We start from the raw sequence: 14,665 nt of genomic DNA, 5'->3' as shown, positions 1-14,665 counted from the left end.
CATGTTAACCAAGGTAGTTAACTAATGAAACTTATTGTAAAATGTTACCATGATTTTTCCTATTAAAATAATAAGAACCTTGGAATTTTGAATGCGACTTTCTGTAACATTATAATTTTCATGTATTAATTTAGAGTCAGATTAAATATAACGTGTACTAACCTTGTTTTATAAAGTCACTATTTGGCTATATTTGGCCTACTAGATAACGATTTTAATAAGTACTTTAAATAACGTCTTTTAAATAGGATACGGTTAAGTTTTTGTTAACAAAAGTGAAATCTGTGGCTTCCTGTGGCTGATAGCCGAGGCTGGCCTGAAACGGCGGTGGTAGAGGAGGGGAGTGAATTATGAGCGTATTCAGCCCAGGGAAGCTGCTCAGACCTAGAAGAGGGGTTACGAAAGGCAAGAGAACGTAAAACGAAAAACGGTCTATAATGGTTAAAATAACAGTGTTGCCTAACGACGTGGGGAGCCCAGTAATAAAATCAAGTACAACATGAGACCAGGGGATGTGAAGGAATGGGTAAGGGTCTCAAGAGTCCGGCTGGAGGAGTGTTGCTAGTCTTAGTCTAAGCGCACTCAGAACAAGAGGCAGCAAACCGACATGTATCTCGTTCACAAGAAGGCCACCAAAAATGCTAAGGTTCCCATAACACCGGAATGGGCAGCGAGTTTAGAAGAGTGAGGCCATTGAAAAATGGCATGACGCGCAGAAACTGGTACAAAAAGTAGGTTACTAGGACACGACTGCGGAGGAACCGTTCGAGAAAGAGCGCGTCTAACAAGTCTCTAATAGCCCAGACAACCGCCCGATAACGTGCTTCTCAGGGACTAAAGGGGTGAGGGGATCCTCAGCCTCTGAGGGACCAAAAAGGTGTGAGCGCCTCTGGCTTAACATTCTTAGTTCCAGGGCGATAAGAGATCGATAAAGTCGAAACAGGTAAAAAAAAAGCCCAATGCGCCTGACGAGCATTAAGTCTCTTAGCCCGAATAAATTCGAGATTCTTGTGAGTCAGTCCATACAACTAATGGGACAGATGGACCCTCTAACCACTGACGGCATTCCTCAAGGGCAAAACGAATAGCAAGTAGCTCGCGGTTTACCACATCATAGTTGCGCGCGCAGGGATGGACCCTATTATCGACAGGTGAGCACTGGGAGAGAATGGCTCCAACACCCAATTTGGATGTGTCTACCTTATAAACGATAAATTGCAAGGTTACGTCGGGGAATAACAGGACTGGAGTTGAAGTGAACAAGGACTTCAGATGATCAAATGAGTTCTGGGTAGACACAGAGTGACAATCTGACTGAAGTTACAAATAAAACAACGATAAAATTGGCGAAACCGAGAAAACGCTGAAGAGCATTTTGAGAATCTGGAACAGGCCGATCAGTGACTGCTTGCACTTTGTCAGGATCCATACTAAACCCTCTGGAGAGATTACCGAGCCCAGAAAGGAAATTGATTGGGCATGGAACTTACACTTCTCTGCCTTAACGAATAATTTATTCTCGAGAAGACGGTGAAGAATACAATGAACGTGCTGAACGTGTGCCTGAAGAGAGGGGAAAAAAATAAGAATGTCGTCAAGGTAAACAAAAACTTTAAGCATGTACTGAAGGACATCATTGACAAATGCTTGAAAGACTGCGGGGGCGTTGACCAACCCAAACGGAAGAACGCAATATTCAAAGTGCCCAAGGAGAGTGTTAAACGCAGTCTTCCATTCATCCCCTTGCTTAACACGGATAAGATGATAAGCATTACGGAGATCGAGTTTAGTAAAGATCTTGACTCCATGTAAAATCTCAAAGGCCGATGACATAAGCAGTAAAGGATAGCGATTCCTTATGGTTATGTCATTCAAACCATGATAATCAATGCACGGACGCAACGACCCATCCTTCTTCTTTACAAAGAAGAACCCAGCGCCGGCAGGGGAGGTATAGGCAACAATGGTACCAGCGCTTAAACATTCAGACAATTATTTCTCAAGTGCTTTGCGTTCTGGCGCTAACAGAGAATACAAACGTCCGCGAGGAGGCGTGGTACCAGGGAGGAGCTGAGCTACAGTCATGTGGACAGTGAGGAGGGAGAGAGGCCACCCGTGACCGACTAAAAACCATTCAATGATTGTGATATTCCTTCAGAACACCTGACAAATCATCTGGCTCTTCCTGCAACACAGAGACAGAGGAGACAGGAGGAAGAGCAGAGGTTAGACACCCAACATGACATGAAACATTCCACGACACAACAGAACCCTCCACCCAATTAATCTGGGGATTGTGTTTAATAAGCCAAGGATGGCCTAAGACAAAAGGATAATGAGGGGAATGAAAAATCAAAAAGGAAATGGTCTCATGGTAGTTGGTTACCAGAGACCGTGACAGTCAAAGGAGAAGCCTCTAGTCTGACCCTCAGCAGAGAACTTCCATCAAGAGCAAAAAGAGGAGTGGCTTCATCTAACTCCTTCAAGGGAATACCCTGTTCACGCGCCCACCTCTCATCAACGAAGTTTCCTTCCACGCCTAAGTCAATGAGCGCCCTGCAGGGAAGAGAAGAACCTGGCCAGTGAAGGTGAACCTAAAAGGTGGTACAGGAGTTGAAGACTCCAGGGAAATCGCACTCGCCAGAAGCCCTCCCTTCACTGGCGAGCCCTGGCTTTTAACAGACATGACGAGAAGAAATGGGCGACAGAGGCACAGTAGAGACAGAGACGATTAACAATTCTTCGTTCTCGCTCCATCTGTATAATATGAATACCATCCAGCTGCATAGGTTCTGAGCCAGATGTAACAGAGGGAGAAGAGGGCAAGACCGCAGACCGGACAGGATTCTCTGCAGCTGGGTTGTGCTGGGCTGAGTATTCTGTCATGAAGGTAAGACAGCCAGACAGCAGGTGTGGAGAAATAGTATACTTTAATTGAGAGAGAGCTTGCCAGGGACATCAATAATCAACAAAAATATTCTCACTAAGAACTTAGAGCTTATTGAAGAAGGGTTAAGTTCAAATAAAATCACTGATCGAAGAAACAACTTAAATAGCTGACAGCCCAGTTGAGACAGTATTGATTGAAGATTACTAGTGGAATACAATAAATGTGATACAGTAACGTGATATGGTACAGTACTGTAAATACTCTAGATACAGTCTGAGTAGAGTAGAAGATATACCAGTTTTCCAGTCGGAATGTCCTTATTATGGATGAAACTGTGAAGCGGCTGAGATTAGCTCTTCCAGCTTCACTCATAGTCAGGCCATGGTTAATGGTTCAGTGTTTATTAAAAAAACATCCAATAATGCAGAATATGCAATGATAAATATTTAATTGATGAGCTGATAATGTATATAACAATCCAAAATTTACGGGTATGGTTTTACAGCTAAATTCAGCATATTGACACAAAATGATAACTGCAAATCCACCTTTGGCTGACTGGAGTCCAGTTGTTTCTGTGAATTGCAGCGATCCATTTGCTCCTCTTTCCATAGCAGTCTGTAAAAATATACCTCCGAATATACCTACCTCGTCAATATCAGAATATTTGAGATGACCAATCAAATCAAAGTAGGCGGGCTTTATGTTAAAAGACGCTGAGCGCGAATTTTAACGGAATTTTAAGACATCTTGCCATATCAAAAGTGGACATTTTTTGTAGAATGACCCAGCTACAGCATTTGAAAACTTCCTTTGAGCTAAATCCTCTTGATGCACGAGCCCAGATTACATCGCATGAGATTTTTTTCCATTCTAATGACTAATAGAATAATAATAATTATATAAATAATTATACTTTTTTACCTTGTTTTTGCCTTGTTGACAAAAATAAACATTAATCAAAATGTGTCATTCCAATTAACAATGCCTCATTGAAGACACTGTGACCTTTATAGTGGCCACTTCGTGTAGCATACAGAGTAATTTATGACTCTTAAAATGCACCAGAATACAAGATATCCCATCTGAATTTGAAAAATTTTCCTGAGGGAGGACTCGGGACCTCACTTCACTCTTTTGCCTAGGGCCCTCAAATATCTTGAAACGGCCCAACATGTGCAAAGACATGCAATGCATTTTTGTAGGGTTTTTTTTGTAAACGCATGTTTTAAGTGTTATCTTTGCATAATTTAAAAAAGAGTCTGCAACACAGAAGTTGTTATTTGTTATTTGAAATGTTATTTTCCTACAACCCAGATAGCAAACTGACATTGAATCAACGTGGAAATATGACATCGAAACAACGTTGATCTGACATTGTTTTGCTCATCGAATTAACGTTGAACCAACGTCAGACGCGTCATTCTTTCAAAACTAACGGAAAATCAACTTGAAATCACCGCGTTGTTTCAACGTTATGAAAGCAAACCAGTTTTCGATTTTCATTTAGCTTTGAAAAATTCCGCGTCTGACGTTGGTTCAACGTTAATTCGATGAGCAAAATCAACGTTGTTTCAATGTCATGAGAGACGTCGTTTCCACGTTGATTCAATGTCAGTTTGCTGTCTGGGAAATGCCTACTAATTAGAATAAAATTTGGTTTTATATTCGCATATGGTAGTAAATGGCACTACATGGTACTATCTGATACAGTTACTTTGCAGAATGTTCCCCAAATGTTATTGTATTGTTTTAATTTGTTTTAGTTTTTTTTTAACCAATTTTTAAGGTCCCAAGAACATTCTTTTAAAGTTTTGTTTTAAAAAATCACACTGCCACCAAGTTTTCTCCAAATATGCCTACTCCATAAAAAATAAATAAATACATAAATAAAAAATAAAAAACTGATTGTGAGCTGAGTATCATGTCTGAATTCCTAGTATTCATAAAACAGTAGATGAAAAGTACCCTGGTTCAAACTGCCTTGAGAATGGCCATTTAATGGCTATTTATCACAGTTTTTCTGTTTGGAACAAAGGACAGAATCAATGCATCAGTTGTCCTACATTTACATTTACAAAGATACTTCAATGATCAATTTAATAAAGATTTTTAAATTACTCCCAATTCTACTTGTCATGGAATAGACACGCCCTAGTCATTGCAGATGATATCTTATATGTCAACAGTCAGACATTAGACTCACAGCACACATTTAGGCCAACATATCCCCCACAGACCTCTTGTGAGACAAGCCAGTTTGGTCATCAACTTTCCTGATGAGCCTCAACAGCTGCGACTTGAGTCTGGCCTCAGCATAAATACTAGGGCACTGCCATTTAGCCTCTTTTATCCATGCACAAGCACAGTTCTGGACTGAGCCTTTAAGAATCAAGTCTCTGTCATACACTGTCCAGATATTCAGTGATTACTTCACTGAAAGAATAGTTTTTGTGTCATTTTTCATTTTATTTGTTGATTAGCATTGGATACTGGGCAAAATGAAGAAGGAAACCAAGACAAAAATCTTGTTTTTTGTAATATTGGTGGGCTCAGTGTCCATGTTAACAGCGGTGGTGACAGACCACTGGGCTGTGTTGAGTCCTCGAGTGGAGAATGTAAACACAACTTGTGAGGCAGCCCACTTCGGCCTTTGGAGACTTTGCAAGAAATACATCTATATTGAGGATGAGGCATTTGTTGGTAAAAGCTGTGGACCTATCAGCTTACCGGGGGGTAAGTGACAAAGTGAGAAATGTTGATCAGATAAACAGGACTCTCTGAATCTCTGGCTTAATATCCTATAAAGTCTCTGCATAATGATTGTTTAATAGATCTTTTTTTTTCTTTCTTTGTATTCACTTAATGAGGTGAAAATTGATAATTATTTATTTTGAAAACATGGAAGCTAGTGAAAGTAAATATCGATGGATTAAAATCAACACATGTCTTCGGAGGTTAAATGTTGGGGAGCATGTCTTAACTTAAAATTTGCTTTACTCCTGAACATAGTATGTGTAGGATTTAGGTTGAATTGCCTCAAGCTGAATTTTTCACAGTAAAGTAATGATGTCTGTCTCTAATTAGATCACATCTATCTATAATTACATTTCTAATTCTTCATATTAATTACCTAATAAGGATCTGTTTTAGATATGATATAACGTCACAATGTTTGTTAATGTTATTAATGAAAATTATTAACAAATTATTTGCTGTTACACAATAATTATGCACAGGATTAAGGTTCTTACTCATTATCTTAAAAAAGTTGCTCCAAAGGTCCGTGTTACATGGTTGAAAATTGTTTTGATTTGGTGACTAACCAATTTAATTAAAAGGTATGATAATTGTGTCTAAACTCCTGCTGTCATGGTTTTGGTTTTGTGTCTTGTTCCTTGTTCTTGTCTGTCATGTGATTCCCTTTGCCATGTGTCTTGTCAATTGTTCCCAGGTGTTTCTTATTAGCCACACCCACTTGTTATCTTGGTTGCCTGTGTATATAAGCCCTGTGTCCTTCAGTCTTTGTGTTGTTGTTGTAGTAATGTGTGCTTTAGTGGTTTCTTGTCCTTGGTCCTGTCCTGAGGTCCTTGTTCTGTCATTGGCCTTGGATTACCTGTTTGTACAATTAAACTCTGTGCTTGCATTTGGATTCTGCTTTCTCCTTCTCTGCCGCATTGTTACACCTTCCTCTTTCAAAAAAAAGAAAAAAAAAAGAAAAGATATCCACTGTTATAAAACCAAGAGATAATCAGAGGTTTTTAGAGTGTCTTCAAAGAGAGTTCTTTTATTCATCTATCCCTTAGTCAGGCCTGCAAATCTTCAGGGAATTCCCTGTCTGTGGAAGTTGTTTTAAGTGTTATGACAGCTCATGGAGATCACTGCTAACCAAAGGATGTGCCTAACAGGTGTGGACTATTTGTATCTTTTAAAAAAAAGAGGTGACAATGCCATACCCTGTAGCTATAATACCAATACAAAATACAAATAATGCTGCCTTTTTTGGACCCTATCCCTAAAGCCCACCTCTACTCCTAACTCTAACCCTAATCATATTTACCTGCTGATTTGTAAAAGTATCCTTAAAGGTCCATGTTCACCATATGAGCTGTACGCGGTCAACATGTCAGCTTGTTCAATCAACATGAGGACACCACATCCAATTTCAATTAGGCCCATAAGCCAGCCTGATCTCATTGTTAATACATAACGTAACATTACGACTTTACAGCTGCAAAACATTAACTATTTAAATATATTCCATATCATAAAGATATCTGTAGCCTATAATTTCCCTATCCAGAATATAAAAAGGATAAAACGTAATGGACAGAGATGCATAGGGAAATGGCAGTTTTATTAACAGTATAGCATTAAAATATGTTTTGACTAATGCTACTCCTACTCCTACCCCTAAACCTATCGATAACCATTCCTTAAAACTACATAGACTACAATGAAGATAAACATAATAGACAAACAACTATAATCACAATAATTTATAAAACTGGTACCAAAAGTCGTTTACATTATGTGTTGCAATCGCAGTCCTCTCTGGCAGTATTATAATAGTTTTGTATGAGGTAGGCTACAGAGCGTAATTTAAGTTAATTAAAGCTGCAAGCATCATTTAGCGGTGTTCAAGCAATTAAGCCCTTTTAGCACATAAGCATTAAAGACATTTAGCAAGCATGTAACCACTGACATAGTAAATGGAAAACCGTTTACCATGATTTACCATGATAATTTACCATATTTTACCATGATTTACCTCGCTCTGGTATGATTTACCATGCATCTAGCATGATTTTCCATAGTTTACCATGTTCTAGGATGATTTACCTTATTTACTGTGATTTACCATGTTTCTAGCGTTATTTGCCATGATTTACCACGTTCATAGCAATTATGTGAAGCATCAGTACAATTGAAGTTTTAAACTCTGACAAAATATGATTGTGTTATAATAGTAACTGTTATATAAAGGATTTGTTTAGTGTCTATATATGAATGCAAAAGCACATGTGTAAAGATTATTAATCAGTAGAGTGGCCAGCAGAGGACAGTAGAAGACCACTTATTGCTCACTTTCATTTTGAACTACTTTGTTTCACCAGTATTCTGTACTAAAGCAAACCAGTTTTTTCATGTTAACTTCATAATGCATGCTTACACACACACACACACACACACACACACACACACACACACACACACACACACACACACACACACACACACACACACACACACACACACACACATTTTTGGCATATGTTATTGTGAAAATCTCTTTTAATTGTCATAAGCATTTCACTTATTTCTTTGTAATGTAATAATATAAAACTAATTTAAAAACATTGCTTTAAGCGTTTGTTTGTTAGCCAATGCTGAAAGCTGATCAAAACGATTCAAAATGCCTAATGCTGCTTCTCACTCTAGTGGACAACAGTGGTTTTACAGCATACATCTACAATATGCCATGTTTTTCATATAATTTAATCTACACACACCCATTCTATTGTAAATACAGACATTTTGAGCTTCAGGATCCAATGTGACTCAATTGTCACATCAATAAATGATTTCTGACTAAATGTGATTGTAAATGTTAAAATAGTGAATCAATGTCAAGACGCAGCCCACATAGATGATGACGTAAACGTAAAGTTCTATAGTGCGCTCACATTATTGCAGTGTGAAACCAAACCAAAATTTTCTGAAAGTATAAAATGTATCAAAACATGAACTTTGGTTCGGACCTTGGTGCGTACTTTCAGGTGTGAAAACGTACGCCCTCAGTTTCACATTTGAGAGAGGACTGTACCATCATCATCATCAAATAAAACCTTCAAAATCCACATTTAGATGGAGTTTGTTTTAAACCCACTATCCTCCATCTGTTTGTATCTGTAGATTTCTTATTAATTCACCAATTTAGATTTCTAAATTTCAGGAGAAAAGACTCTTGATGTAAGTCATTAACTTTAATAATAAGAATTTTAGGCCATAAAAAAGGTAATAAAAACATACTGATTTTCCATTCAAGGTCATAAATTACATTTAGCCACGTCTTAAATTGACATGGTGATTCATTCATTATTGTGATATAATTTTTCTCGATAAAACGATATCAGGTTCAATAATGTTTGTGCCAAAAGCGGAACGAAACTCATTTGAACTGCTTGTGCCTCACAGACTGTTTATCTGCTTGGCGCAAAATCCAAATGCAGTGCAGCGCGAGCTTACCAAGGGGGTAATCCATCAACCGGAAGTTGAAGCCTCGTGGGAGCTGCCATCTTGTAGCAGAACTTCACTTGCGTTAGCATTTCCATCGACTCCCATTCATTTTGACAGCGAATAACTTTACATCTGAGGCGTTTGAAGACCCCATTTGTCCTTTATTTATTTCTAAAGAAACACGACAATGTATAAAATGTTCCATTACCTTGTAGCTTATGTTATGGCCCCGTAAAAGCAGTTTTTTTGTAAAAGTTGGCTAACGATTGCATCATAACCAAGCGACTCTCTGTCGCACAGAGAGATTACCGTATGGACAGGAGGAGAAGCTCGCAGGCAATCGGGGAAACGTGGAGGCAAAATGACAAAATAATTCATCAGAACACCTAGCAAAAGTGTCTCCTGCTCCTAGCTCATGGACAGCTCCGCTCTCACACACTCTCCGCCGCATGTTTCGGAAGGGAATGATTCAGATTTCTCATGTCACAGCCACTATAGACAGACGGTTTGCTCTCGTCACATCTACGTCGTCAAGCTCTGTTTGAGTCTGCGCGTGCTAAAAAATCGCCAAAAACGGGCTTCACTTGTCTTAATGGAGTTCCAATGAGATGGCTCTGTCCACTTCTTATACTGTCTATGGAGCTTACCGGTACTAGAGCAGGCGCGTTTACTCTGATCGGTGCTTCAGAGAGGAAGCGCTTCAGAACTCTGACCTGATATTTGGAATCACTATTCAATAAATATATTTGTTTGACAGGGAAGCTGTGCGCAAACAGCAATATATATTATTTGCACCTATATATAAAATGCACCCCAGAAAAAAATGGCTCTTTCACTCCAAGAAAAAAGGCAGGTGCTCAAGCCCCTTTTGATGTATATGTGTGCACGTGCCTGACCCCAAACTCTGCTTGATTTCAAATCTAGACGTTTCAAAATGATACAAAATTAATCAAATAGAAAGTCAATAAAATGAGGTTGAATTTAACCAATTGATTGTTTTTAACACATGACACAACATACCCAGCTGTGTGTGTGACTGGTCTTGTAAATGCAGTCAGTAAAATCTATAATTAGGCTGTGTAAATAGTCAGCTGTCCCAAGATGGGAGACACTCTTAATTTAAGAGTGGTACAATTCCATTTCTGTGACGAACGGTCACATCTGAGAGAACAGTATACCCATTGGCCCTTAAATGATACCCCTTCGACTGTGGCCCATCATTAAAATCATTTAAACTTATGGTAACAGTCACATGTTTTTGAGAACATATCAATATTTTGCTGATCTCTGTCTATGTAGTATAAATAAATACAAATAAAAAATACATGACTTGTGTGTTCTTCCTCCCCCTCTTTACCTATAAGCGGATGCTAATTGTAAGGACAGGTGGACAGACAGGTGGATTTGATTTAAAATTACAGAATTAGTTTGGAAAGATACATTCATCTGCTGTAAGACATGACATTAGTCCATTACTTTTAACATAGATCCATGACAGTTTCAGGGAATGAATATTAGGAATGAGACTGCAACATAATTTATGTCTATAGTTTTTTTTTAATATGACAGAGCAAAGTTGATACTATACTATCAACTTTGCTCTGTCATATTAAAAAAAAACTATAGACATAAATTATCTTGGACATTTATGCTCCTGAGAGGCAGTTTTTATCCACTCAATTTCATTGCCAGACATTGCATGAATACAAGTCACATGCTTCATGTAATACTGCTTGTATATTTGGCACTCAATACTTAACATGCAACTCAGAACTAAAGCAATATAGTTGTGAAACCAGACCTCATCAGTCATTTCTGTAAATAAAACAATACAATTCCAGGTAAACCAGGTTGCAATTTGTTCCCTTTTTTTTTAAATAGTGATTGAATACATTAGGCAGAAGCGATTGCAACAGTATGCTTTGATAAGACAGTCTTTGTCATACTAGTGGCCTCATGGAGCCAACTCTGAGTCGTTTGCATTTGTCAAAATAACTCAACATATATTTAGCTGCTCTTGAAAATGCATTTATATATATATATATATATATATATATATATATATATAAACCTTTGCAGTTAACACTTCAGGCAACTGGCAACTCAACAATTCCTGTAAGGGTATGAATAAACTCAGTCTTATAATACACATATCATCAATAGTAGCCAGCAAAAGGAAAATACATGTCCCCCTTGAGCATTCTTACATGGGATTTCATTCAAATGTATAATTTAAATAAAATAAAAAAACGTTTTGTTTTTGTTTTTCTCAGAAATCAACTGCTCTTACTTCAGACATTTCACACCAGGCGAAGATTCTGAAATCTTTGAAGTTAAAACTCAGAGAGGTAAGTTCATATAGTCAAATCAATTCAAGCCTGGACTGACATTATAGTGTATTGGTTGGAGTATGCTTTTGTGCACCTTTATTTTCTTCTGCGGTATGTACTGTGGGTGAAGCAGTGGAAGGAACATATAATGAAGGATGAAATAAGAAAGAATCACAGTGGAAGAATCGTAGTGGACAGTTACACTGTTTTGGGGGGGAATACAGTGTGCAGACAGAGTACAGAAACTGTTTATAGACCATTTCACAAGATGTAAACAACACTCCAGAAACACTTCCTGTTTGTAACTGTTTTCTTTATTTCACATGTAAAGAAAACATCTTAAAGATGTTTGTTTAACTTTCTGATTCAGTTTTAAATGTTCTGTTGGTTGTATTTTATCCCAGCTTTTATGTAGTGTTATAAAACTGAAACAGGAAGTGCTTCTGGACCAGTGTTGTTTACATCTTGTGAAATGGTCTATAGAGGGTTCTAGGGAAATAGGTCTGAAGCATGAGTCATAACATATTTAAACGTAATTGTTATTGACATTTGATTCACTGTCATAATTTAAAATAGACATGTAGCTCTTTCTGATTTCTCTACTCAGAATACAACATCTCAGCAGCAGCCATATCCATCTTCAGTCTGCTCTTCATGATTCTGGGCACATTGTGTGTGTTGTGTTCCCTCAGAAAGGGAAAGGACTATATGTACAAGCCTGCTGGGATGTTCTTTGCTTTTGCTGGTAAGGTGGAACATCTAATCACAGCTTCACTTGCCTTACCTGAAACAAAACTATAGACAGACATCCAAATAGATACACATTCATTTTTAGATTCCACAACATTTTTACATTCATGGAAAATATATAGAAATCTTTAATAATATCTTTTCATATCTTTGTATTCAGGTCTGTGTGCCATCATCTCAGTAGAGGTAATGCGTCAGTCAGTCAAAAGGATGATAGAAAGCAAGGACACTATCTGGATCGAGTATTACTATTCTTGGTCTTTTTCTTGTGCGTGCACGGGTTTTGTCCTGCTCCTCCTCAGTGGAATTGGTCTACTGCTCGTTTCCATGCCACAGATACCAAGAAATCCATGGGAAACCTGCACGGACGCTGAGCCTGAACAGATATAGAGCAAGAACGCAGGTAAACCATTGACTCACAATATACCTAGACCTCTTTGATACAAAGTGAGAGCTTGACAAGCAGAGGTCATTAAATTAGCTCAGAAACTTCCTCCCACCCCTCTAAAAACTGGCACTGAACAATATAGGTTTGTAAGACCAAAATCATGCCAGAAAGTATCCAAGCTTTTCAATCTTTATATTATTAATGTCTATATGTCAAATCTTTAAATGTAATATGAAGAGTGCAGCTGTCTTTATGAAACTGGAATTTTTGTGTAACAATTCTGTACATAAACTTTCCCTGCATGTCTGTTTAAGACACTGGAAGGGTTTAAATGGAGAAGGGTTGAAGAACAATTGTGATTGCAAGGACTGAACAATTGTGATTGCAAGGACTTATCTTGTTTATTAACACCTGGTTAACATATTCGAAAAATTATGTTTTTTGGAAAGTTCATCTGCACTATTTTGCAGATGGGGAGTATTAAGAAATAGGAATTAGGAATAATAAATCTCAATATTCAGTGGTGTAATGCCACACAATTTTGCTCCAGAAAGCATTATTCACATCCAGTAAATGAGTTTAGGATGTTTTTTTTTTTTTTTTTAGATGTGTGAATACTGCTTTAGTTTTGTGTAAATCTAATTTTAACAATAATTATCTTTTGCCTTGGGTACAGTGTTGCTCTCAACTCTGAGCAGAATGTAAATGTTTGTTCTGCTGTGCTTACTGAATGATTGGCCATTTTAGAATATCGTCAGGTCTTGCAGGTGCATAGAAAAATGGCATCAGTATCACCCTTATGTGAAGGAGTAAAATTACTCTTAGACTTTCAAAGTCTACAGCTTCCTGAAATGCACCCTCAAACTGTGTTTATATGCTTGAAATGGATAGGTGTATGATAGTATATAAATTTTGTTTCAAATTTCTAATTTGCTCAGTATTTTTGCTGATTATAATTTCCACAATACTAGCAACAATAGTTTTAATACACTAATTTTCAGCAGGTTTTCTTCAGGATCTTTTCAGGAACTGTGGTAATTTTGTGGTCTGCACAAACTGTTTATCTGTTTTAAACAAACATAGTTTTATTAAAACATATATTGCTGGATTTCAAAATGATGGATTTTGATTGTGGGGATCACTGTCACTGTCACAGTCACACTGCCTAAACAAACACCATAGTGGTGTAGGAGCCATAGCCTTTTGGGCAGCGCTCCAACATCTAGTAATACATCCTTTAGGGTAACCCAAGTTCAAGTCACTGATTCCTATCTATAACCAAGACCAACAATATAATAATAATTATACAAATCCAGCTGGGTGAACATACTGACCCCAAAAAATCTTGGTGTTTTTCTGCTTGTGGGGGAAGTTAAAAGTCATTTACTGAGGCAAATACTTAAAAATGCAATGTCATCGTGAATACTTTGTATTTATTTCTTTTGATGTTGTTTGCATGCAGAACAAGAGGCCGGATATTTGGATTGTATTATGCTACCCAGCAGAATATATGTATTTCTGATATTAGACCCCTATGTATTTCTAATAAAAAAGGAATAGGCTTACTCCTGTGTTCATGCTAACATTTATTTTGCCTCTGTTATTGTGTGATTCATTAAAAATGCCCTAAAAAGATTTTGAGTCACAACACTGGTTTAAATACAGCATGCACCAGAGGTTTTGATATTCAGGTTTTCTCATTATTTTTAATATTTATATACCACTGTATGAATTTAATGTAGTGTATATAGGGTGGAGGTACCTCTGACTGTTTGTTTGAAATGGGCCTCTGGTTATGAATTCGAAATCATTCATTCTAATGAGAGATGCACACATCAGTTGTCTCAGCTGAAGACATATCTTTTCAAAGGTACTGCAGTAATATTTTAATGTTGCACCTCAGGGAATTCATTGTATAGAGACATCAAGACTCTGGGATTCCTTTAAGCTTGCATGATGCCAAATGGACAATGCTGAAGTAGGTACAAGCAGACTGTACCTTTAACACAGGGGTGTCCAAACTCTGTCCCGGAGGACCACTGTCATGAAGAGCTCCAACTTGCCTCA

General features: G+C 37.7%; 1 protein-coding gene across 1 annotated transcript; it reads left to right on the top strand.

The window, feature by feature from the left end:
• Positions 1-5,391: 5,391 nt before the first annotated feature.
• cacng1a (calcium voltage-gated channel auxiliary subunit gamma 1a) lies at positions 5,392-14,154 on the top strand. The gene is made up of 4 exons (XM_039655669.2): positions 5,392-5,626; positions 11,404-11,478; positions 12,068-12,205; positions 12,371-14,154. The coding sequence occupies exons 1-4, from the start codon at positions 5,392-5,394 to the stop codon at positions 12,598-12,600; spliced, it is 678 nt and encodes a 225-aa protein (XP_039511603.1). The 3' UTR covers positions 12,601-14,154.
• Positions 14,155-14,665: the final 511 nt, after the last annotated feature.

This window comes from Pimephales promelas, chromosome 8 (assembly GCF_988280905.1).
Source record: "Pimephales promelas chromosome 8, fPimPro1.hap1.1, whole genome shotgun sequence".
Lineage (NCBI taxonomy): Eukaryota > Metazoa > Chordata > Actinopteri > Cypriniformes > Leuciscidae > Pimephales > Pimephales promelas.
This window is presented reverse-complemented; position numbering and strand designations above follow the sequence as displayed.

What these genes read in the sequence shown, in the direction of transcription:
- cacng1a (XM_039655669.2), top strand. Translation starts at nt 5,392, where the DNA reads ATGAAGAAGGAAACCAAGACAAAAATCTTGTTTTTTGTAATATTGGTG. An exon ending in ACCTATCAGCTTACCGGGGG is followed by an intron (nt 5,627 to 11,403) that starts GTAAGTGACAAA and finishes TGTTTTTCTCAG; the next exon opens with AAATCAACTGCTCTTACTTC. An exon ending in TGAAGTTAAAACTCAGAGAG is followed by an intron (nt 11,479 to 12,067) that starts GTAAGTTCATAT and finishes TTCTCTACTCAG; the next exon opens with AATACAACATCTCAGCAGCA.